The following is a 22,986-nucleotide window of genomic DNA, read 5'->3' on the forward strand; positions in this document are numbered from 1 at the left end:
GAAATGCAGAGATAAGTATCCCTTGTCTACTTCACACCCCGCCATGCACAGATCTTCAGATTATAACTTATTCTTCCCCTTCAGGTCACCTGTGATTAAAGTAAAGCCATTTTTCTGACCTGTGCACAATATGTGAAATCCTTATGCCTTGCCATTTTGCTTATAGTCCTTGCAGGAGAGCAAGTATTCTTCTCCACTCTTATTTTCCCAACCTGTCATTTAAAGCACCTGGTTCTTTATAACAGAAGAAGATTAAAAATCATAACTCTCCAGGCCAGTAGACACTGTCTTGGTTATTTATAGGCAATGTCTGATTTAATAATGTTTCACTTTGATAAAAAGATCAAATAAGGGAAATCAGCCCATTGGAATTCAGTAAAGAGTACCTATTTCTCCACGATTGTCATCTGATTTTTCCATAGCCCCAAGACGGATACCGGATGGTACAACAGTTCCAGTTCTTGGGCTGGCCAATGTACAGAGATACACCGGTGTCCAAACGCTCCTTCTTGAAGCTCATACGCCAGGTGGAAAAGTGGCAAGAAGAATATAATGGTGGTGAAGGACGGACAGTTGTGCATTGTTTGTAAGTACCAAGAACACAGGTCTTCACGCCAGGCTCCCAAGGATCATGGAGTCTAGATTAGCCAGCTCTCCCCTCCTCTACTCTCCACTTTTTCTTTCTGCATGGGAAAGCAGTAGGTACTACATAGATAGCAGTAGAAAAAGAAACATTGAGCCTACTAAGAACATGTCTCTGTGGAAAGTGGAATTTCCTTTGCAAATGATGAGCAGGAGACTTCATGCACTTAGCTGCTCTTTGAACTTTGAAAGTGAGCATTGATCCATGGCACCTATTTCACAGTGTTGTGGTGAGAATCAAATGAGAAAAAAGGATTGTGAACCACAGTGCAATGCCTGGCAAATAGTAAGTGTTATGTAAACATTAGCTATTATTAGTGTTAATTATTTTATTCCCCAGATGCCAAGGATACCAAATTGTCTTCCACCCCAAAGACATAAAATTGACATTCCATATGGAGGGAATGAAGGAGGGAGGGAAGAAGGGAGGGAGAGAGGAAGAAAGGTAGGAAGGAAGGGAGGTAGGGAGGGAAAGAAGGGAGGTAGGGAGGGAAAGAAGGAAGGAAGGAAGGAAGGAAGGAAGGAAGGAAGGAAGGAAGGAAAGAAGGAAGGAAGGAAGGAAGAAAGAGAGGGAAGGAGGGAGACAGATGTCAGTCCATCTGCTTGGCCCTTCTGACAAATCAAACAGCAGGTCCGAAAGACATAGACTTGCCTATTTGTGTCTTTCTTGTTTTTTTTAACCCTTTTAAGAATGTATGTTTATATAAAAACAGATCCTGAGAGGGTCTGCTGTAGACAGGTAAATAGTTATGCTTACCCCTACTGATAATAATAGTTTAAAAAGGTTCACATTTATATAGAACTTTAAAGTCTCCAGATCACTCTACATATATTTTCTTATTTGATCTTCACGCACTCCTTCTTGAAGTTCATATGCTGGGTAAAATAATAACAAAAAAAATATGGTGGTTGTGTTAAATGGCCTGTCCAGGGTTATATCATTAGTAAGTGCCTGAGACAGCACTTGAACCGGAGTCTCTGTGCTAGCAAATCCAGTACTCCATCACCTCACCTAGCCTCAGGTAGCACTATGAAAGGGGCAGATTGTGATAGGTGGATGGTATCTGCTCAGCAGTTCTAATTGGATCGTTGCTGCCTGGTGCATTGTGAAACCTCTCTGCAAAGCTGATGTAGCATTATTGTTGCTACTATTAGTATTAACAATGATAATAACCACCTTGCTTTTGTCTACTTCTCAAAGCCCTTTCCCATTTATTATCTCATTTGAGATAATGTGTAGCTAGCCAACCAGCTGTCATTTGGAGCATTTGTGGAAACTTCAACAACCAGATAGTTTTAGCTTTCATTGCTTTCTCAATGGAAAACAGTTATGAATACACAATGCAATGTCCTACTGACCTGAGGTATAAATGTACTTGAATTGATGATAGAGTTGGCCTTAGGCAAAATCACGAGATAGTAAAACAAGCCTTCTCCCCCTAACACTCCTAGAATCCCAAGACCTCCTGGGGGACCCTGGTGTGCTCAGATGTATTTCTTCTTTTTTTCTCACACTTGTCCAGTCTTAGTTTATACACATTCCATTCCAAAAGGAATCACTTTAATCTAGACATACCTTGTCTTCTGGTTCAAGACCTTAGCCTCCTCCACTGATTCAAGAACTTGGGGATCATGCAATATAATAATAATAACTCTACTAATAAGAGATTAAATAAACACATTTTCTTTCTCTTTCTGTGAGGTGATGATAGTATATTGTGTTTTTTAACTAATTTTATTGGAATCTTGTTGTTCTGTTGCCTAAATTTCTCCTATATCTTTTCCCTTTCCCCTTTCCATAAAGTCATCCCTTAAAGGAAGAGAAAAAAATTGGCAAATTTGGTCAGTAATTTTTAAAAAAAATCTAATAGTATATGCATTATTCCACACCTCTGGAACCCCACCTCTTTTGAATTTTCAATTCAATAAACATCTGTTATTTATTTTTTTAATTTATTAAGAATATTTTTCCATGGTTATATGATTCATGATTTTCCCCTTCTCTTCTCTCCTTCCACCCAGAGCTGAAAAGCAATTCCTCTGAGTACTAATTCTACGTGTATCATTGTTCAAAACCTATTTCCATGTAACATTTGTTTATTTTTAACACAATGTTCAGTTAGAAAGGTTATTGATTCATATTAAATAATGCTGTCCTTACCTTCATAGTTACGAGAACAACAGGCCCTTCTAGGTTAGGCATTCCCCAAGTAGCAGTAGAAGTTTTAGTACAACATCTGACATCCTGGGCTAGGCAGTGGTGACCCAGTAGATAGTTAGAAAGACCTGAGTTCAAATCCAGCCTGAGCCACATACTAGCAGTGTGATCCTAGGGAAGCCACTAAGCCTCTATCTCAGTTTCCTCATTTGTAAAATGTGAATAATAATGCCTACTTCACAGGGCTGCTGTGAAGATTAGATGAGATTATAATTGTAAAGTGCTTAGTGCAAGCCTAGCTATATATAACAAGTGTCATATAAATGTTAGCTATCATCATGATCACAATCATGATTATTATATGTTCCAGAGGGTAAGAATGCTACCCACCCAGCAACTGATATAAAGCAAGTGTTGCTCCTACTACACTTTGGGAAGGAAGGAAAGAAGAAAGGGTGAGAGAGAGGAAGAAAGAACGGAAAGAAAAGGAAAGAAAAAAAAAAAGAAAAGAAAAGAAAGGAAAGGAAAGGAAAGGAAGGAAGGAAGGAAGGAAGGAAGGAAGGAAGGAAGGAAGGAAGGAAGGAAGAAAAATAAAGAAATAGATAGATAGATAGATAGATAGATAGATAGATAGATAGATAGATAGATAGATAATGCCTATTGTGTGCCAGGCACTAGGCTAAGTGCTTTACAAATATTCCCATTTAATTCTCACAACCCTAAGAGGTAAGTACTAAACCTACCTCTGAAAACAATCTGATAAACCAACTCACCCTAAAATTTTAATAGCAGAGAATGGCCTTAAAGTCTTTTCCCTTCTCACAGTATTTACTCTTAAAATTCAAACAATTCCTTAATTTAGAGGAATGATTCTCTGGGTAGAATCTTTGGCATCAGGGATAAACTGATGGGAGAAGGTATACTCAAACAAGGCCTAGTTTCCCTGTGTCCTCACATCATTATATAGATAGCAACCCACTATTTTTACACAGCAAATCCATCAATGACTCTTAAAATTGGTGTAAATAAACAGCAGCTTCTGAATTTCTTCTTCCTCTCAGAGGAATTATGCCCCTCTTAGCTGATCTTCATTTCATAAACAGCCGTGAGAGGTCCGGCACTTCTCAGAAACCTGGAAAAACCCTTCAGCCACCAGATGCTAGCACTAGTACTAATGCCATATAATGCAATGAAAACACTCCTGGCTGAAGGCTTCAGTTTCTTCTTCTGTAAAATGAGGAAGCTGAACTAAGTGGCCAAGGAAATTGAATAATGTCAGATGAGGTACTTTCCAGCTTTGGATCTTTGATCCTCATTTCCCATTTATAAGCTTAATAAAAGCATTAAGTAGACACTGAAACTTAGAGGAACAATGAGCACAAATTTATGATGACATGCTGTCCTGGTCTCTCAGATTTTACAGGGAAAATAATTTTACCATCTATGCCAAGACTGAAAAATAATTAGAATAAGTGGTTTGGAATTAAGAGATTATGTATAGGAGTACAGAATGTAGAGGTGGGAGATGATCTAGTCTAGGCAGGGGTTCTTAATCTTGGATGGATGGACCCTGTGGAAAAACTTCCAGGGGTCCAACTCGGCTTATCTTAAAAGTTTGATAACTATGTTTCAATAAAATTATTGCCTTTGTAATCCCTATGGGTTATCTTTTTTGCATTAAAAACATTCTTTTTAGAAAGTGTTCATAAATTTCACCAAATTACCACAGTTGGGGTTTTCTTGACAAAGATACTAGAATGGTATGCCATTTCCTATTCCAGTTCTTTTAACAGATGAAGAAACTAAGGAAAACCAGGTTAAGTGGCTTGCCCATGTTCATATATTAAGTGTCTGAGGCCAGATTTGAACTTGGGAAGATGAGTCTTTCTGACTCCAGGGCTGACACTCTATCCACTAGGCCTCCTAAACTGCCTTCTCCAAATTTAAACTAAAAGTATCCTGATAGGGTTCAAACCAAAATATCTTGACTCCAACTCTTACTCTTTCTACCACAACACTTGTAGATCTTCAAGTAGAACATATATGCACCCTTATGTACAGCCCTCAGAAATAAGTGTATTTGAATTAGAAAACTGGCCCTCAACCCATTGTAAACATTTTATCACATATCTTCAAAGAAATTGAAATGAGGAATACCTTCATTATAGTTTAAGCTTGTGCCAGTTGAAAAGTCAAAATAACAGTTTTCATTATCAACTTGTTAAGAAGCCAGTTTGTTTACTTTTGTGGTTCCTAAAACTGGGAATACAAGAAAGAAAGTATCTAGGAGGAATAAGAGGGGAAAAAGAAGACAACTTCTCTGGCATATTTCCCATCCTTCCTTCTCTCCAAGGTAAAAGGCTTGCCATTCAGGATAGTATAGCTCCACCTAATGGATATATTCAGAGAGAAATATCCCAAAGATAAAAAACCATCAAGTTCTTTGAATTGAATGGCCTTTTAGAATTTGATCAGAGGATACCTGGTTGAGAAAGCCCCAGATTGAGCAGCTCTGTGAGGTACAGAAGCAAAGTCCAAGCCCCACTTCCCATCTTGGTTTCTTTTTGTAACTAGCTATTTGGGTTCCATGGCATCAGGACCTAATATGGCACTGATGCAAAGCTGGGCAAGGACCCAGTCTCTCTCGCATATCCATTCACAGGTAAGCTATGTGCCAAATGCTGTGGAAAATTCACCCCATTATCTATAATTAGAAGTAATGGCCTGGGTGGAGAGTTCACCCTAGCTCAAGAGGCAGTCGTAATTATTGGTTCACCAGTGTTTGAATCAGAATATTTCCATAGGCTGTCCAGCACACTAGGAAGAAATGGGAACATAAGGGCAAAAAATAATCAAGCCACTTTATTCCTTTCATTCCAGGAATGGAGGTGGCCGCAGTGGGACTTTTTGTGCAATCAGCATTGTTTGTGAAATGCTCCGGCACCGGAGGGCAGTTGACGTCTTCCATGCTGTGAAGACACTGAGGAACAATAAGCCCAACATGGTGGACCTTCTGGTAGGCACTTTCCAACTGTACTGTTAAATCGAAAATCTCCCCTATTATCACCCAGTCCCCAAGATCTCTAAGATTTTCGGTTAGTTATTCACAAAGGAAGAGAGTCATTTTCAAAAGCATAATGTAATCACTTCACTTGTAATGGCTTTTCTTTTTTTTCCTTTTTTTTTTTTTAAATCTGCTTCTTCCCAAGGAGACTTTGTCTCAGCTTGTTTGAAATTTGGAAATAGTTGGAAATTCACAAGTGAACATCCTTATTAATTTCCTTTCCTGGCAGTACCATCCACGTGGATAGCAATCCCAGCACAGAAGAAATAATCATAGCAAATGAAATGCCAGGTTTTCAAATTATATATTTTATAAATAGCTTAATCACCTAATATTTATCAAAGCTGTGAGTTTTAGTTTGACACCCAGAATATTGCACTTAATTACGGTGGCCACATCCCAGAGAAGGATTAAAGGAGTTGAGAAACAAAGAGCTGTGTGCAATTATTTTCTTAGAGTATTTTGTGAAATCTCTTTTTATGCCAAGCTGTTGAAGTGCCAACTACTGTGATTCAAGAATAGTGACACAGCTTAGAGGAGGAAGCTTTTAGATTAGGCTTTTGTAGTCTTATGTTGGGAAAGGATGAACTGGGGAGCAGCAGGTTTAATCCATAGCGGTGGGGGAAGGCCTTTGTGTGGGCTGTGGGAGATGAGCCCGTGTTATCAAGTTTTAAAAGGCTTTGCCCTGGGAGTTATAAAATGTGAAAGCAGCAAAGTCAAAGCCCATTAGATGAGGCCTCAGATAGAGCTAAGGGGTGAAGGTGCTAATTTAGAGTCACCAAAAGGTCACATTTCGAGGATGAGAAAATAGCCGTGTCTCGTCAAAAGACCCAAGACCCATTCATTTGTACAATATAGTATAATACATTTGTACAGTGCCATGTACATAATTGGGGCTTGGTAAATTAGAATGGCACTGGTAATGGCTATAACTCCTAGAGACACAATCAAACCCTAGTTAACATGAACAGCTTCATTTGGACATCTGCTTCTCCCCAGACATATGTTTTATGCATGATGAGTTGTGATAGGTCCAGGAAGCATGGCCTGGGGAAGGAGACTTGGAATGGAAATGTCCATTTTGCCAGGTGCACTCTCTCTCTCTCATAAGCTACTAACAGTTGTCTCACTGGCCAATGTATTGAGTCCACCTCTTCTCCCGCCACTCATCATTCCTCCCTGCTCTGCTCAGTGTCGGGTAGATATTTACTGTGTATATGGCAAACATGAACCTTTCCAAGCAATTTATAGATATGAGTATTAGATGAGTTGCCAATTGATTGGTATGTGCTGGGTGAACCCCTTGCTTGGCACAGTACACCAGAGTCATTGGCACGCAAAATGAACTCACAAAAAGCTGTGCCTCCACTGAATTCTTAGGCTTCTTTGGTTGGATGAGACCATGGAAGATACTCATTGAGGTCAAAGGTGTTTCTGATTTGGGAGGCACTATCAAGGCTGCCATTTTATGGGAGACATATGCTCAAATTAAAGAATTTAGAATATGGTTTTCTTGATTTCATTTCACTGATGGCAAAACAGATGCATAGTTTATAACCCTTGGCTGGCACCTGAGTAAAGCAGACCTTGATAAAATGTCATTTTGCTCATCAAAAACCTGAATTAAATAGATCTATATTAGAAATAGAGCCATCCATGGTTAGCCTACTTTTCTCTAATGTAGCTGACTGCCAATTTTACTACTCACACTGGTTTATGGGAGAAATGATGTCTCTTTCCATGTCAATAATACAGAATATGGTACTTTGATGTAGTGTTGAAATAAATGATTATTTTCTGTGAAGTACAAAAGTTAAAGAACACATCCAAAAGGACCCTTGATGCTATCTATCAAGTAGGAAGGCTCCTAAGACACCATAAATCATTTGGAGTTTCCTAGTGGTTCCCTGTTATCTCCAGGATCAAATATAGAGGCCCTATTGGCCTCCTTCTACATTCCCAGCCTCTTTATACTTTACTCACCTCCATAAACACTCTGATTATGGTCACTGAGGCCAACATGTTGTTCTTCAAACACAACTCACCATCTCCCATCTTTATGCCTGGGCACAGATTGTCCCCCATTCCTGGAATACTCTCCCTACTCACCTCTACTTTTAATCACTTCAAGGCCTTCAAGTCCCAACTCAAGTCCTGCCTTCTCTTGGAAGCTTTTCCCCCTCTCTCCCAAATGCTAATGCCTTCCTGTCAGATTAACTTTCACCTACTTTATATCTTGTAAGTACTTAGTTAATTAGATGTTAAATTGGAGATAGTCTCAGAGGGAAGACACGGAGATTAAGGAGAATCAGGAACACTTTCTTGCCGAAGGTGGAATTCAGGTGAGACTTTAAAGAAGTCAGGAAAGCCAGAAAGTGGAGATAATGAGGAAGAGAGTGCCAAGCACTGGCGTTAGCCAGTGAAAATGCTCAGCCAGTTGGAGTGTCATTTTGAGAAACAGCAAGGAGACCATTAGATTGCAGAGTACCTGGAGGAGAGTAAGGTATAAGAAAGATCTAGACTATAAAGGTCTTTAAAAGCCAAATGGAATTTTGTATTTGATCTGAGAGGTAATACACACCCACAGGAGTTTATTGAATATAGGGATTGTGGGGTGGGTATAGACCTGGGCTTAGGAAGGATCAGGTTGACAGCTAAGTGGTAGATGGACTAGGGTAAAGAGAGATTTGAAGCAAGCAGACCCACCAACAGTCCAGATATAAGATTATGAGGACCTTCATGAGGATGGTGGCAATGGCAGAGGAGAGAGGGGAATATATTTGAGAGATATCATAAAGGAGCAATTGATAGGTCTTGCCAACATACTGGATATCCGGGAGCAGGGTTTGAATGAAGAGTTGGCAGTAACATCTAGATTCATGAATGGGAAGACGTATTTCCCTCAACAGTAATAAAGAAGATCGGAAGACTCCAAGCCCAGTGCTCTATCCACTGTATCACCTAGCCATCCATAGGGTCGAATTCCATTTTGGAAATAAGTTTTAAGTTGTGGATGAAATATCCATCCACAAAGTCTGTCATTGGGCCCACACTCAAAGCTTTTTTCAGCTTAATATGGAACTTATAAGAGTCCAGGGTTATCCCCAAATCATAAAAAGGCATCAGAACACTGATTTGATGAAAAAGTATAACTACTATTATAATGAGCATATTGGTCATTATCTAGGATTCTATTTTATAACTAGAAGTTGTTTGGAGATTTTCATGAAGTCCTTCCCTCTATTCATCAGTCAGTGATTACAACTCTATGTGGGCAAAGAAAAAATAAGTTGTTAAGCTTCTCTTGGAGTTGACATCTAGTTCCACCCAAGAGTTATAACTACCACATCTTCAATCAGTGCCCAAACAACTTCTATTTGAAGACTTCTGATAAAGAAGAACTCACTCTCCTGAAGCAGGCATTCCACGTAGAGATCATCCTCATTACTAGGAACTTTTTTTCTTTTAGTGTGCTGAAACCTGCCTCCCTTGATTTTGTTGCCATCCTTCATTTTTTCCGATTCTTTGTGACATTTTTTGGGGTTTTCTCTCCAGTTCATCTTACAGCTGAAGAAACTGAGACAAGAAAGATTAAAAAGCTTTGCCCAGAGTCACACAGCTACTAGCAAGTATCTGAGGTCAGATTTCCACTCAGGAAGATGAGTCTTTCTGACTCCAAGCCTGGCACTCTTATCTACCATGTCACCTAGCTGCCTTTATACACTGGATTTTTTTCTTCTCCTTCAATATTCCTTACGTTGTTTTCTCTTGATTTTCTACCACCATGTCCAATCTTTCCTTCTCAATCTCCTTTACTGCGTCATTAGTAATGCTCTAACCCTTGCATGTCCTGTAGATATCTACTCAGGACCCTTTTTTCTTTCTGTGTACTCTTTCTTAGCAACCTTATCAAATCTCATAGGGTCAATCATCATCAGTAGCCAGATGACCCCATCGATCAATATAACTAGCCATAATCTCTCTTCAGAATGCTGGTTTCACATCATTTAGCTACTACCGAAAATCCTATATAATCTTGATCCAGACATTTTATATTCCTGAACCTCGATTTCCTTGTAAAGTGAAGGGGTCAGGCTACATGTCCTCCAAGATCCATTCCTGTTCTATAATTTTTGATTTATGAGTATTCCACCTCAAATTCAGCATACCTAAAAGCGAACTCTTTATCTTTCTCCCTAAAACCAACTCTCCTCTGCATTTCCCTGTCAAGGATATAACTATCCTTCCACATTCCCAAGCTCATGACTTTAAAATCATCTTTGATTCTTTCTTTTCCCTCATCCTTCCCTGTGTCCAATCACACAGCAAATTATAACAGTTAGAGGGGTAAGATACCCTAATTACATAATTTTTTCTCTAATAGCTATAAAAGAACTGGCTAGCTTTTCATGATAAGGCTTTAATGTGGTCTTCCTGGAAGAGTAGGCTTGATGTAGTAGTTGGCATGCTGGAATCAGAGTCAGGAAAATGTGGGTTCAAATCCCAAACTAATCACCTACTATAGGACCCTGATCAAGTCATTTAACTTCCCTGTTCCACAGTTTCCTCATCTGTAAAAATGAGAGTTGGAATTGTTGACCTCTAAGATTCCTCTGAATTTTATGATCTTGTGAAAAATCCCCTGCAGTGAGTATTGTCTGTAAAGAACCAAAGAAACTTGGTGTTTAGATTTCAGACCACAGCATTCCTGAGAGTGTTTTCCTCATTCCTGAAACTGCTTTCTTCCGTGATTACCATTGTACATTAGTTCCCAGGCTGGCTGATTTATAGATGCATAGGCTCATTCAGATGAATCCTTAGGGTCCCAGGAATTACCAATCAACAGATGATGTGTTCTGCAAACAGAGAGAGATGAAATGGAATTTGGCAGGTGTCAGGAAGTACCTCTATGAACCCCCTTAGAACTTTTTCCAGGAGACTTTTTTTTCACTGTAAGCTGAATCAAAGGAAATAGTGCATGTATAAGGGCCTAGTACAGCTCTCCATTTTCTCTAGGTGCCAATAAATATTCCTTGACTGAGTTGTCAGATATGGGCCCCTTGGGCGCACACAAATTCCATGTATGTGGGAGGGAGAAGAGGGGATTCTAGAATTAATGTGTGAGAATGGGAACACACAGAGAGACTATCCCTCTGTTCCCTGCTTCATTCCCTCTTTCTCTGCATCCTTCAAATTGCAATTTTCATTATCTAAGAGTGTCTCCTTATTAAGTCTCCAGAATTCTTGCCTTCTCAAGGGCTAGAGGGAGGGAGAAAATTTAGAACTGCAAATAAAATAAAATGAAAAAAGAAATCTACAAATAGAGTTGAAAGCTGGGCATCCTCAAAGGAGATCTTTAAGACTGAAATTTTTGCTTCTTGAGACAGATTAGCTTTCAACACGCAAGAAAATGAATTGCTGATGGTTGAGTTGGGATGAATGTACAATACAGAAACTAGGTTTTGAGTGTGTGTGTGTGTGTGTGTGTGTGTGTGTGTGTGTGTGTGTGTTCAGGTGAATGATTTGGGAATTGCCCCAATACTGAGGGGAACCTCCTAAATTCTCTCTGACCTCAGCTAACTTTATATCCCCCAGGTGGCTCAGTGGATTGAGAGCCAGGCCTAGAGACAGGAGGTCCTAGATTCAAATCTAGCCTCAGATACTTCTTAGCTGTGTGACCCTGGGCAAGTCATCTGACCAGATAATCTGATAAGGACTGCTTAGTTGATAAGAAAGAAACAGGACACAGGAGATCTTTCTGTTAGCTCATGGCTGCTACTCTGTCTCTGGCAATGAGCTTGAGATTTTATTATATAATGTATATCAAACCCAGTTCACACACAAAGGAACTTTGCAGTTGCACAGAAATTACAAATTATGTCAAAACCTCATTGGCTTCAAAATAGAACAAGGCCAAGGCTAAATTTTTGCTGGCCCATTATCAGTAAACTAAGTCTGAGAATACTTTCTCAGAGGCAAATAGCCCCCACTGGAGGAGGTTTTGGCCTTGGCTGTCTGAAACCAAGCAGTTGTGTTTCTGACCATCAGAGAGAATGTTAACCTCCTGACTGTTGGTTTGCTAAGAGCTTAAAGCTTTCCAGTAAGGCTATATTGCTTTCTAATAAGAAAAGGTGTGGATCAAAAAAGGGGTCAAAAGAGGAATCTAAGATTTTTATCTTAGATAGCCCAACCTGTCTGGCTCTGACTAGCAGAATAGTTTTCGATGGGATCCAGATAAAAGTATCTATTTGAGACTCTGTTTCTCTTATTGGCCTCCCACAACATTCCTTATGTTCCAGTTCCTTTGAAGATGCTGCAGTACCCAAAAAAACTAGTTTACCTATAGCAATTTACTGGCCTTTCCTCCAACAATTAGTTTTGTACAGGTTTTCTGTATAATCTTTTGAATGTTTAATCAACTCTTCAGTCTCCCTTCATGGCCTCTGTGCTCCAAACAAACTGACATACTTTTTTCTTTAAACCCTTACTTCATCTTACAATCAATACTGCATTTTGGTTCTAAGAAGAGTGGTAAGGGCTAGGCAATGGGGGTTAAGGGACTTGCCCAGGGTCACACAGCTAGGAAGTGTCAAAGGCCAGATTTGAACCCAGGACTCCCTTCTCCAAGCCTGGCTCTCCATATACTAAGCCACCTAGCTGCCCCCCCAAACTGTCTGACTTATCCTTGCAATTCTTCCTAGACTATCCTATCTCCTCCCTCTGTAATTCCATAGACTCTTCCCCCATGCTGGAATGCTTTCCCTCCTCACCTCTCCTTGGGTTCTCTGGTTTCCTTTAAGGCTTAGCTCCAGTGCCACCTCCTATAAAAGAATCTTCTCCTAATTCTCTTAGTTGTTAGTATCCTGAGGAAAAATGAGTACTTTGAGAAGACCACTAAAATACAGACTATGTAAAGTGTGAGCAGTTGTTAACTAAAGGGTAGTTATCTGCATAGCAGCCAGTCCACTAACTGCCAATTTCCCAGGCATCTCCCCAATATGGATCCATACCAGTTCCCAAACCTGGATCTGTACATCCAGTCCAGGATTCTCTATTCTCTCTCTGATCTTGCTTTTTCCTAGAGAAGAACCCCATGCAAAACCACCAGTTTCACAACTCCCTTCCATTGGGTTCCAGGATGATCTATGTCTACCCCCCCCAACCCCTAATTGTATTCCCCTTTAGTAAAACTGGCTTACCTAACTTTGTTTCTGCTGGCTCCCATCTAGCGCCCTGTTCTATCTTGTGGTGATCCATCCTCCATCGTACTATACTCTGGAATTCCAAACCTCTCTCAAACAATGTTAAGACAACCTTCCAGCTAGAAGCAAAGTTAGTTAGATTCTTGAATCCATAAAGAGTCAGAGAGGGGATATAGTCTCCCTTCAATACTTAGCAATATGGGTCACTAATGATCAACTTTGTAAAGAAGACTCAAGTCCAGTGTTGATAAGGAAATTAAAACATAGAAAGAGCCATGTACTTTTTGGCCCAAATAATTCTCCCTTGAATTATGAGTATATGTGGACTTCTTTCCCCTCACATCAGTACAATATATGATGAAGAATTTTGTTTTAAGCTGAAGAATCTGTAAGAATAAAATCCAAGATCAAAATTGCAAATTGCCACACTGCCTTAGTTTCAAAAGGCAGTTGGAGTAGGTAGAGAAGCTTTGCCCCAGGTAACCATTGGAGAGTTTTCTCTTTGAATCTTCTCTCTCCCTTAGACAGTGGTGAGTATTTGATGTCCCCAGATGGCCAGTAAAGCAGAGCACCTGGAGTTCTTCAGATGCCAAGTTGCTCCTGGTCCCAGAAAAGTGATACTTTTTGAGTCCAAATCTCAAAGGCTTTTATGTGTATATTTGTTTATTAACTGATTCCTCTCATCCTGAAATTCTTGTTAAGCATTCTTTCCCATGTTTATGCTTTCCTTTTCTACCCTGATTTGGGACAAAAGAGGTAAAAAAAGAGCCAGAGAGGAAATTTGGAAACTTCCAGGAGTACTGAGCACACCCCATTCTTACCTTCTCCTCTTATGAGATTTTTGATCCATGTTCTCCCCTAAGTTCTTAACTGAGGATCTATTTAGTATCTTGCAGGCATCCTTTTAGGTCTTCAAACATTCTTTGGGTACCAGTGTCAGACTACCCTTGTTCTAACTGTGTGACTGGACCACCTCTTTTTCCAAATATCTCTTTCTCAGATCACATCTCATGTCTACTTCTTGCATACAAATACAGTAGGACCTTGTTTTGTGCAAACTTATCACATGAGAATTCAGGTATATGTAACTGGTAATCAAAAAAGTCAAAGTAGAAAAGTAAAGAAAAGTTTTGAATTACGTGCTAAATTCACACCATTTTTCCAAGCAGCATAGTCTCCCAGCAGTTTACCCAATCACACTCCTTCTCACTCTGAAAAGCACTAGTATTGTCATTACATTGTTTTGCGTCATACATTAGTTCCCTAATCGGTCTTTGTCCGGAGTTCTCGCTTGTAGCAAATGTGTTTGAGTCAGAGCAGTTTCTTTTTTTCTCTTTGTTTCATTAATACTATTTTATTATTAATAATGGCCCCAAAGAATAAGAAAAGTAGTGCTAGTAGCGCTGATAAACCTAAAAAAAGTAATAAAGACCCTACATATATTTATATAAGAAATACTTTAATAATTAAATAATAGAATTTGCTATTATGTACAATTTTCATTTTACTTGGAAAAGTCTTAGAAGGCATTGGTGACATAAAACAAAATTCTTCTTTATAGCCTCAATACATCCTTCATTTTCCTTTGGGTCATCCTCAATTTTAACTCTGTGTAGATTATAGTGTTCCGTGATGATAGGCATATAGCATTACCAGTCAGGCATGAGTCATTTATTAAGTACCTACTATGTGCCAGATACTTATCAATATTAAAAAGATGGTTCTTGCATCAGGAAGTGGCTTGAGACCACTCAAGTCACTATACAGTTTTCCCATATCATCCTCTTCTTTCATTTCAGGTCTGAGCCTGACTCATTGTCCCATCTACAATGTCTGTCATAGATATATTCTGGAAAACAAGCATTTTTTTCCATTAGGACTTTTTTTCTTTGTGTAAAGATCAGATTTATTTTATTTGAGTGGTTGCAGAGCTCATTAAAGAGCACATAGTAAAGGAAGGTGCCCCACTGCTGAAGAAATGAATGGTGTAAGCATTTAAAAATGTAACTGCATATCTGCATTATCTAACTAACTGCATATCCTTTTTTGACATGGTTATTAGACTAGTAAATCAAAGGAATGGCATTGAACTTACTGGGTCTGGATTTTCAGCAAAGTTCTCCAAAAATATCCTTGTAAAGTAGAGAATTACATACTGTATTTTTGTTATTGGCATTCGGTTATTTTTCAGTCATGTCTGACTCTTTGCGATCCCACTTGGGATTTTCTTGGCAAAGCTACTGGAGTGGTTTGCCATTTCCTTCTTTAGCCCATTTTTCAGATGAGGGAACTGACACAAACAGGGTTAAGTGACCAGCATCACACAGCTAATAAGTGTTCGAGGCCAGATTTGAACTTAGGAACTTAGGAAGATGAGCCTTTCTGACTCCAGGCCTGGCACTGTATCTACTGTGCAACCTAGCTGCCCCATCATAAGTTCTATAATAGTACAATTAGATGTGCTCACATTTGGATGACCAAGCCAACTCAAAGAGTGTGGTTAACGGATTAGTGTTTACTTGGATGAGATGTCTCTAGTAAAATGAACCTGATCCTGATCTCTCGTTTATATCAGGGACCTAGAAAAAGGAATCATGATGGGCATCAGTATGAACTTCGAAGATGACCCAAAATAAATGCATTGGATGAAAAAGGCAAAATTCAAAAAGGTTTTGACAGGCTAGGGAATGATCGACTAAAAGTAATGATATTTAGCAGACATAAATATTAAGCTGTAGGTCTGAGTTGAAAAAATCAGTTGCACAATGACAGAGTGAGGAAAACATAGTTCTAGAAAGTCATGTGAAAAAGACCTGGGGGTTTTTAGTGGACCTCCACTCAAGATAATTAACTATGGGATATAGTGGCCAAACAGGCTGAATGTTACCTTGAACTCAGTGTTCCGAGAGAAGTGATATCTCACTGATTACACCATATGTAAGTTATTGGCTCTAATTTGGGGTACCACATCAAGCTGGAGCATGTCCAGTCTAAGATAACTAGGATGGTGCACAGACTTAAAACCGTGCCACAAATGGCCTGACAACTGATTTTTTTTTTTTTAAACCTTACCTTCTGTGTCTTGGAGCCAATATTGTGTATTGGTTCCGAGGCAGAAGAGTGGTAAGGATAGGCAATGGGGGTCAAGTGACTTGCCCAGGGTCACACAGCTGGGAAGTGTCTGAGGTCAGATTTGAATGTAAGACCTCCTGTCTCTAGGTCTGGCTCTCAATCCACTGAGCCACCCAGCTGCCCCCATGACAACTGATGCTTAAAAGAATTAGGTGAAAGAGCTTAAGATAATTAACCTGCATAAAAGGAGTAGGGGGAAATGAATGAGTTGAAAGGTTTTCATATAAAAGAGAGGCAAGATTTGTTCTGATCTGATTGGTCCCAAAGGCAGAACTCGAAATGGGGAGAAATTACAAAGTGGCAGATTTTAGTTCAAAATGAGAAAAAAAAAAAAAAACTTCCTAAAAATCAGAGCAGCTCAAAAATAGTATGGCAGTGAGCTCCCCATCATCAAATAGCTACCAGAGAAGGCAGCAGAAAGTTGTGAAGCTGTCAGTGAAGTTGTGGAAAGCATTCAGACTTTGGGAAAGATTAGACTAGATGACCTTGGACTTCTCTACCAACTCAATGAATGATTCTATATAGGCTCGGGTCCCAGCAGTGAGCTAGTTTCATCTTTGTCAGTACACATTCCATTTTTGCCCTCCTTTCATGCCTGAAGCTAGTTAATGATCCTGAAAGTAGAAGCATCTAGAAACAAGGAGGAAATGCTCTCCCCTAAGCAGAGGGACACCTCACATGGCTTAATTATACTGCTCAAAAGCAAAGGAATTGAAAGAAGGGACTGCTGTGCAGAAGACAACCTGTACCTGGTGATCAAGTATAATCAGTTTGCAGGGCAAGAAAATTTCAGGCTCTTAGGAGATGCTGGGAGGTCGGGGCTGTAATTAGTTGTATTCCTGCCTGCTTCCCTTATTTGACTAATCCAGAAGCCAGTAATCACATACTGTGGAATTGGCAGTCTATTTAGTGGGGATGAGATGGGAGAGGGCAGATTCATTTTGAGAATTATAGTCATGAGTACGACAGGGCAATTTCAATGACTTCCAGGGGTGCAGGTCGTCAGCACTGAAGCATGAAATCCCGTCTGTGTTTCTTTGCCTGTGTTGTGGCCCCGGGCCAGCAACTACATTTCACCACTTAATGCATTTTAATATGTTAAAGGAATAGAACGAGGTAATGTTCCTGTCTGGTTCCTAGTAGTCATTGAAATTAATTGCACAATTAGAGCCATGCAGAAAACCATTTTTCCATAAAAAGGGACGGGGGTCCCTGAGGTTTCAGTGGTAAAATCTGTGTCATATCTCTATAAAGCACAAAAATAATGGAAATAGTATTACACTTTTTGTGGCTAGGAAGATGGCACCACCGATAGGTTTTAAAAAAAAAGTTTTGAAACTTTTAAAAGTTTTTTTTTAATTTTTCAGAAATAAAAAGTTCTGAATTCCTAAAATAATAAACATCAGTACAATATTGGCTTAATAGCCATCCATCCAAAACAAGAAATTCTTTTTTTCAAGTGAATACCAAAGAATGTTCATTTTTTATTTTAATTTTAATTTAATTTAATTTATATATTAAATTATTTTATATATCATTATATTATTTATATATCAAATATATTATTTATATTTATTTTTATCTTCCCATTCAGGGTTCTTAACCTTGGCTTTTATGGTAGTCTGGCTATGGACCCCTACTCAGAATATTTTTTAAAATTTATAATTGAAGGAAATATTAAAATGAAGTTAGAGGCTACTAAAAATAAAATAAAGATGTTTTAGCCTATCCAAATTCTTGGATTTCCTGAACTCAATCTATGAACCCCTTGTATGTAGAACCCAGATAAAGAACTCTTGCCCTAATGGGAGACAGGGGAGTAGTAAACTTATTTTTAAATGTGAGCTTGTAGAAATTTATTGAGCTTATTTGTCAGATTCAAAGAGTGCCTTTAAACTTGTATGTGTGTGGCCATGTTTATAATCGTCTTCTCTTTTTCTGGAGGCTATAATTCCAATTCAGGAAACATTTATTAAGTGTCTCTTTCTGTAAGGTGATGGAATGGATGGAGTGTCAGGTCTTGCATCAGGAACACTCCTTCCTGAGTTCAAATCAAGCTTTAGACACTTCCTGGCTATGTGATCATGAATAAGTCACTTTACCAGATACTGGTAGAAATACTGGAGTGACTTTGTCATTTCTTTCTCCTGCTCATTTTACAAATGAGGAAACTGAAACAAGCAAGATTAAGTGACTTGCCCAGATTCACGTAGCTTGTAAGTACCTGAGGCCAGATTTAGACCAGGAAGATGAGTTTTCCTGACTCTGGGCAGGGCATCCTATCTGCTACACCTTAGGGGCTTCTAAGATAGCTTGAGCAATAGAGTGGAAAGAATGTGGAACTAGAAATTGGGAGATCTGTATTTGAATCCCAGTTGTGTCTTCTCTGTGACTTTGAACACTGATGATGTTACTTTGGACGAATCCACTCTGATCCCTTCCTAAGACTTGAGAGGCAGAAGACATAAGAGTTCTATTATCTCTACAAAGGACTTTCCTTAGTCTTGTTGGGTAGAAAGTACAATTAGTATTCTCTTTTTATAGATGACAAAATTTAGTCCCAGAGAGAGAAGGTAAGTTATCTAGCTAGTCAGCATCAGAGCCATAACTAGACAAACCAAGTTTTCTTGTACCATATGATGGGCACCATGATTCATTTGAAAGTGGCAGTACTCTAGGATAAATGAATTAAGTATAATTGTCAGTCACAGAACCTCAGAGCTGGAGGGGTCCTCAGAGGCCAAATCCAACAAAGCAAGAATCTTCTCTACTATAGTTCATATTAATATTAAAACCTTACATTTACAAAGTGTGTTACATACATTATATCATCTGATCCTCACAATGACCCTCATCCCCATTTAACAGATAACAGCCTCATGGAATTTAAATGACTTGTTTAGGGTCATACATCTGGTAATTGGTACGGCCAAAAATTGAACTCTTATTCCAACTCAAGGACTTTCTTTTCTGCTTTAAACATGCTTTCTCTGCTACTCAGGCCAAGATTCGGAAACATTTAAGTTCCTAATTGGCATGAGGCATCCACAACATACAGTGTTAGCTAAACTCAGTTACTGTCCAGTATGAATCTTATATGAACTACATCCTTCTGATATCCTGTCTTCTGATCTGTAGGATGAGGGAGAATAAAATCCTATTTCATATACAATCTAGTGATACTCAGCAAGAATGAAGGGCTTTGGGGAACAAAGGATGGTTTTATTGTCTTTCACAAAGTTGACAGAGTAGAAGGAAAAAAATGCCTAAGGAAGGCAAAGTCTGAACCTCAGCCATTTAACAATTCACCTAAAGCGAGGTTGGGAATGGGAGTTGGTAACGTTCAAGTGACCTTCCTCTGCTGTATGATTCTCTTCCAGAGCTCCTGAAGGGCTCTCCTTAGTCAACTTTTCCTGATGCAGAAAGACAAACCAAAATGCCTTCTCATCTTTTCCACCAGTGGTTTTTTTCCTGTGTTCTCTTGTTGATTTTTCAGTTTAGACTCCACTTTCATCTTCCACTCATTGCCTCACCCCATTGAACCTTTGTCTTACAGCAAAGAAAAACTCTTTAGCAAAGACATTCCCAACAAAGTGTGACCTCCTTGTTACTTCTCACTGAGGTATATATCACCTCTCCCATTGCCCAGGACATGACTCTCTGGACTATTCATCAGTGAGAGGCAGCATAATTCATAACCAATGAATAGTCCAGAGATTGAAAGTCAATCTCATAACCAATAAGACCTGAATTCAAGCTCCTCCTCTGATGCATACTGACTGTGATGCTGGAAAAGTCTCAGTGCTCTCAAGAACTCTTAGACTATAAATTGTAGAGATAGTACTGATGTGTCCTTACTGAGAGTTTCCCCATATAATGAAAACACTGGTCCAATTCTTTATCACTAATCACTAATTTCATTGGTTAGGAACATTCCCCTTTAGAAAGAAGAATGAGTCAAGGCACAAAGACAGAGTCTGTTTGTCCATATTCGTTTGTTCATTGTCCAGCAATTGTTCAGTTTGTGAGTCTTTTTGCTTTTGAGAGGTGACTTTTTAATCTTTTGTATCATCATTTTCAAATTTGTTGTTTTTTAGGTAGAGAGAAGAGGGAAGGATTTCTTTCTAACATTGAAGCTACAGTAGAGCCTTTTGTATATTGTAGGACTTTTCCATACATTAGTGGCCTCTTTGTCTAACTTACAAAATAAAACAAGACAGAAACAACTCTACCATCCACCAGTCTCAAATCAGTCACTCTGGAGATTTGACACTGATTAATGGCAATTTTATTTGAAGCCCCAACTCCTATTTGGAAATTAACCAATAATTTAAAAGAAAGACTACCCATGGAAGCTTGCCAGAAGAGAATAATGATCAGCTCCTTTCACCTGTAAGCTCCTTGAGGACAGGAGTGCCTTTTGCCTTCCTTTGTCTTTCCAGGGCTTAGCACTGTGCCTAGCACAGTGATGGGCAACCTTTTGAGCCTGGTGTGTCAAAATTCACCAAAAAACCAAGCATAACTCAGGTGGTGTCATTTCGAGAAAAAAAACCTATAATTTTGTGATATTTATAGTTTAAGTAACAAAAATGTATATAACTGTATTTAATAAACAAAAATAGGCAAATTAATATAGGTAGAATTGTCATCTGTAGTGCACAGAGTGTCTATACTACACTACAGCAAATGTTTCATCCTCAGCATGCAGCCCCATACTTCTCTGTATGTGGCCATGTGTCATCGAAAATGGCCACGTGGGTCATAGGTTTGCCATCACCGGCCTAGAATGTAGTAGGCACTTAATAGTTAGTGGCTCATAGATTGCAAAGATTACAGTGCTGTCTGCAAGACAACAGGCAAGTGATCCCTCAGAGACAGGACCAGAAGCAGTTGGACAATATTGATTATCTTTTCCAAAAGCTAGGGAGTGTAATGAATAACATGCTGGATCTGGGATCAGGATAATTGGCATTTAAATGTGGCCTCAGATATTTACTATATGTGTAACTCTAGCCTTTGTCTGCCTCAGTTATCTCCTCTGTAAAATAGGGATAGTAATAGCAATAACCTCCCAGAGTTATGAGAATCAAATGAGAAAATATTTGTAAAGGACTTGGCAAATGTTAAAGCACTATAAATGCCAGCTATGATGATTGATGATGATGGTGATGATGATGGTGATGATGATGGTGGTGATGGTGATGATGATGATGATGATGATGATGATGATGATGATGATGATGATGATATATAGAATCCAACAATTCATGGCAAGGGACTGGCCCTTGCTGGTTTCCTTCACCAACCTCATGATATACACAGATGTAAATATGTTTATGTGGCTACCGCTCGAGATTGTTAGCCCATAATCCTGAGCACTCTCCTAGGATGTCTGTTTCCTCTGGTTTTTCATCTCCCTGAACAAAGGAAATATCATTTGCTTACAGAAGAGAAGATGGTTAGAACGGTAGAAAGAGTTCTGTCTTTAGTCAGAAGTTTCCTTCTTGTCTCTAATGCTTACTATCTGTGTGACCCCTGAGAAAATCACTTAACCTCTGAAGTTTCATCAGTCATAAAATGGGTTGGGGGGGGTGGCAATTTGAGGACCTCTGGGAAAGTCTCTTCTAGCTTTAGATTTATGATCCCATGAAAAGAATATGAGCTGCTGAGTATTTCTACAGCTTGATAGAGTGACTTTTTTTTCTGTCCCATACTGGGTGGTGAGATTGATGGACTCCAATTAAGTCTCTAATCTGGCATAACCATCTTAACTAAAATTGGAGCTGGCTGTCATACGGCTGACAGTTTTCTCCTTGCTATTTCCCCAGGACCAGTACAAGTTCTGCTATGAAGTGGCTTTGGAATACTTGAATTCTGGCTGATGGTGAAAGCTGCCCCGCAGACCTTTGTGCCCACCCGGGAACCACGATACCCTGCGATGTTTGTGTATATGAGATGAAGACTTCTCAACATCATGCTTATCTTGCTTTGTATAATTGGCTCTTTTTAAGAGCCTGAGAACGTGTTTTATGAACCTGCCTGAACTGCCTACTTTCCTCCATACTGCTGCTGCCTGACAAAAACACAAAACACACTCTCTGCGGTCGTCGGATACCGTATTTGTAATCATCATCTTGATAGAGCAGCCTAGACATCTGGTAAATTAAAAGAGCACAATTATATTCTTATGAAGGAATTTGTCCCTCTGAGGTTTAATTTTGTTGCCTGTGATCCTTTTGTTATTGTCACAGCTAAGTGTATATTTTTGTTCTGTGGAGAATGCTGTCTGGCATTTATGATAATATATGATTTTAGTTAATATTTGTATTTTAACACATGAATAACAGAAAGTATATGTAGCTTACCTGAACTAACAGATGAAGAACTCATAACAAACCGTGCTAACTTTCTGGAGTGGTGGTTTCTTTCTGATCAATGATGTTTCAAGGAGGAACAGCTCGACAGAAATTCACTCTGAAAACATCAAACCAGATGACCGGGTGAAATAGATCCAAAGCTTTTTCATTTGTTTATATTGTAAATATTTTTTGATTTCATCAAATTATTTATTCATTAAAAGAAATTTTTGTGAAGCACAGTGAGTGACAATCATTTTTATTAAGCCCTGGAAATGCTTTATTTACTGTATGATAATGTAAACATTTGTTACTTTGTATGGATTCTCAGCTCAATAAATGATGGCACATGGCAGATTTGTGTTGGATTTCTGGTGCATCAGGCACAGAGTTGCTGAAGAAATAGTTGCCTGGCTTTGAATTTCACCTTTT

The 22,986-nt window shown here is 39.1% G+C and overlaps 1 protein-coding gene across 1 annotated transcript in view; it reads left to right on the forward strand.

Moving 5' to 3' along the window:
- PTPRM (protein tyrosine phosphatase receptor type M) overlaps positions 1–22,203 on the forward strand; it is a 1,055,867-nt gene extending 1,033,664 nt beyond the window's left edge. The window contains exons 32-34 of the mRNA XM_044666801.1: positions 423–586; positions 5,681–5,816; positions 22,027–22,203. Coding sequence (XP_044522736.1) covers positions 423–586; positions 5,681–5,816; positions 22,027–22,080 — 354 coding nt within the window. The 3' untranslated portion in view covers positions 22,081–22,203. The remainder of the gene's footprint in view (positions 1–422; positions 587–5,680; positions 5,817–22,026) is intronic.
- The last annotated feature ends 783 nt before the right edge of the window (positions 22,204–22,986 follow it).

The sequence above is a fragment of the Gracilinanus agilis genome, chromosome 1 (genome assembly GCF_016433145.1).
Source record: "Gracilinanus agilis isolate LMUSP501 chromosome 1, AgileGrace, whole genome shotgun sequence".
In the NCBI taxonomy this organism is placed as follows: domain Eukaryota; kingdom Metazoa; phylum Chordata; class Mammalia; order Didelphimorphia; family Didelphidae; genus Gracilinanus; species Gracilinanus agilis.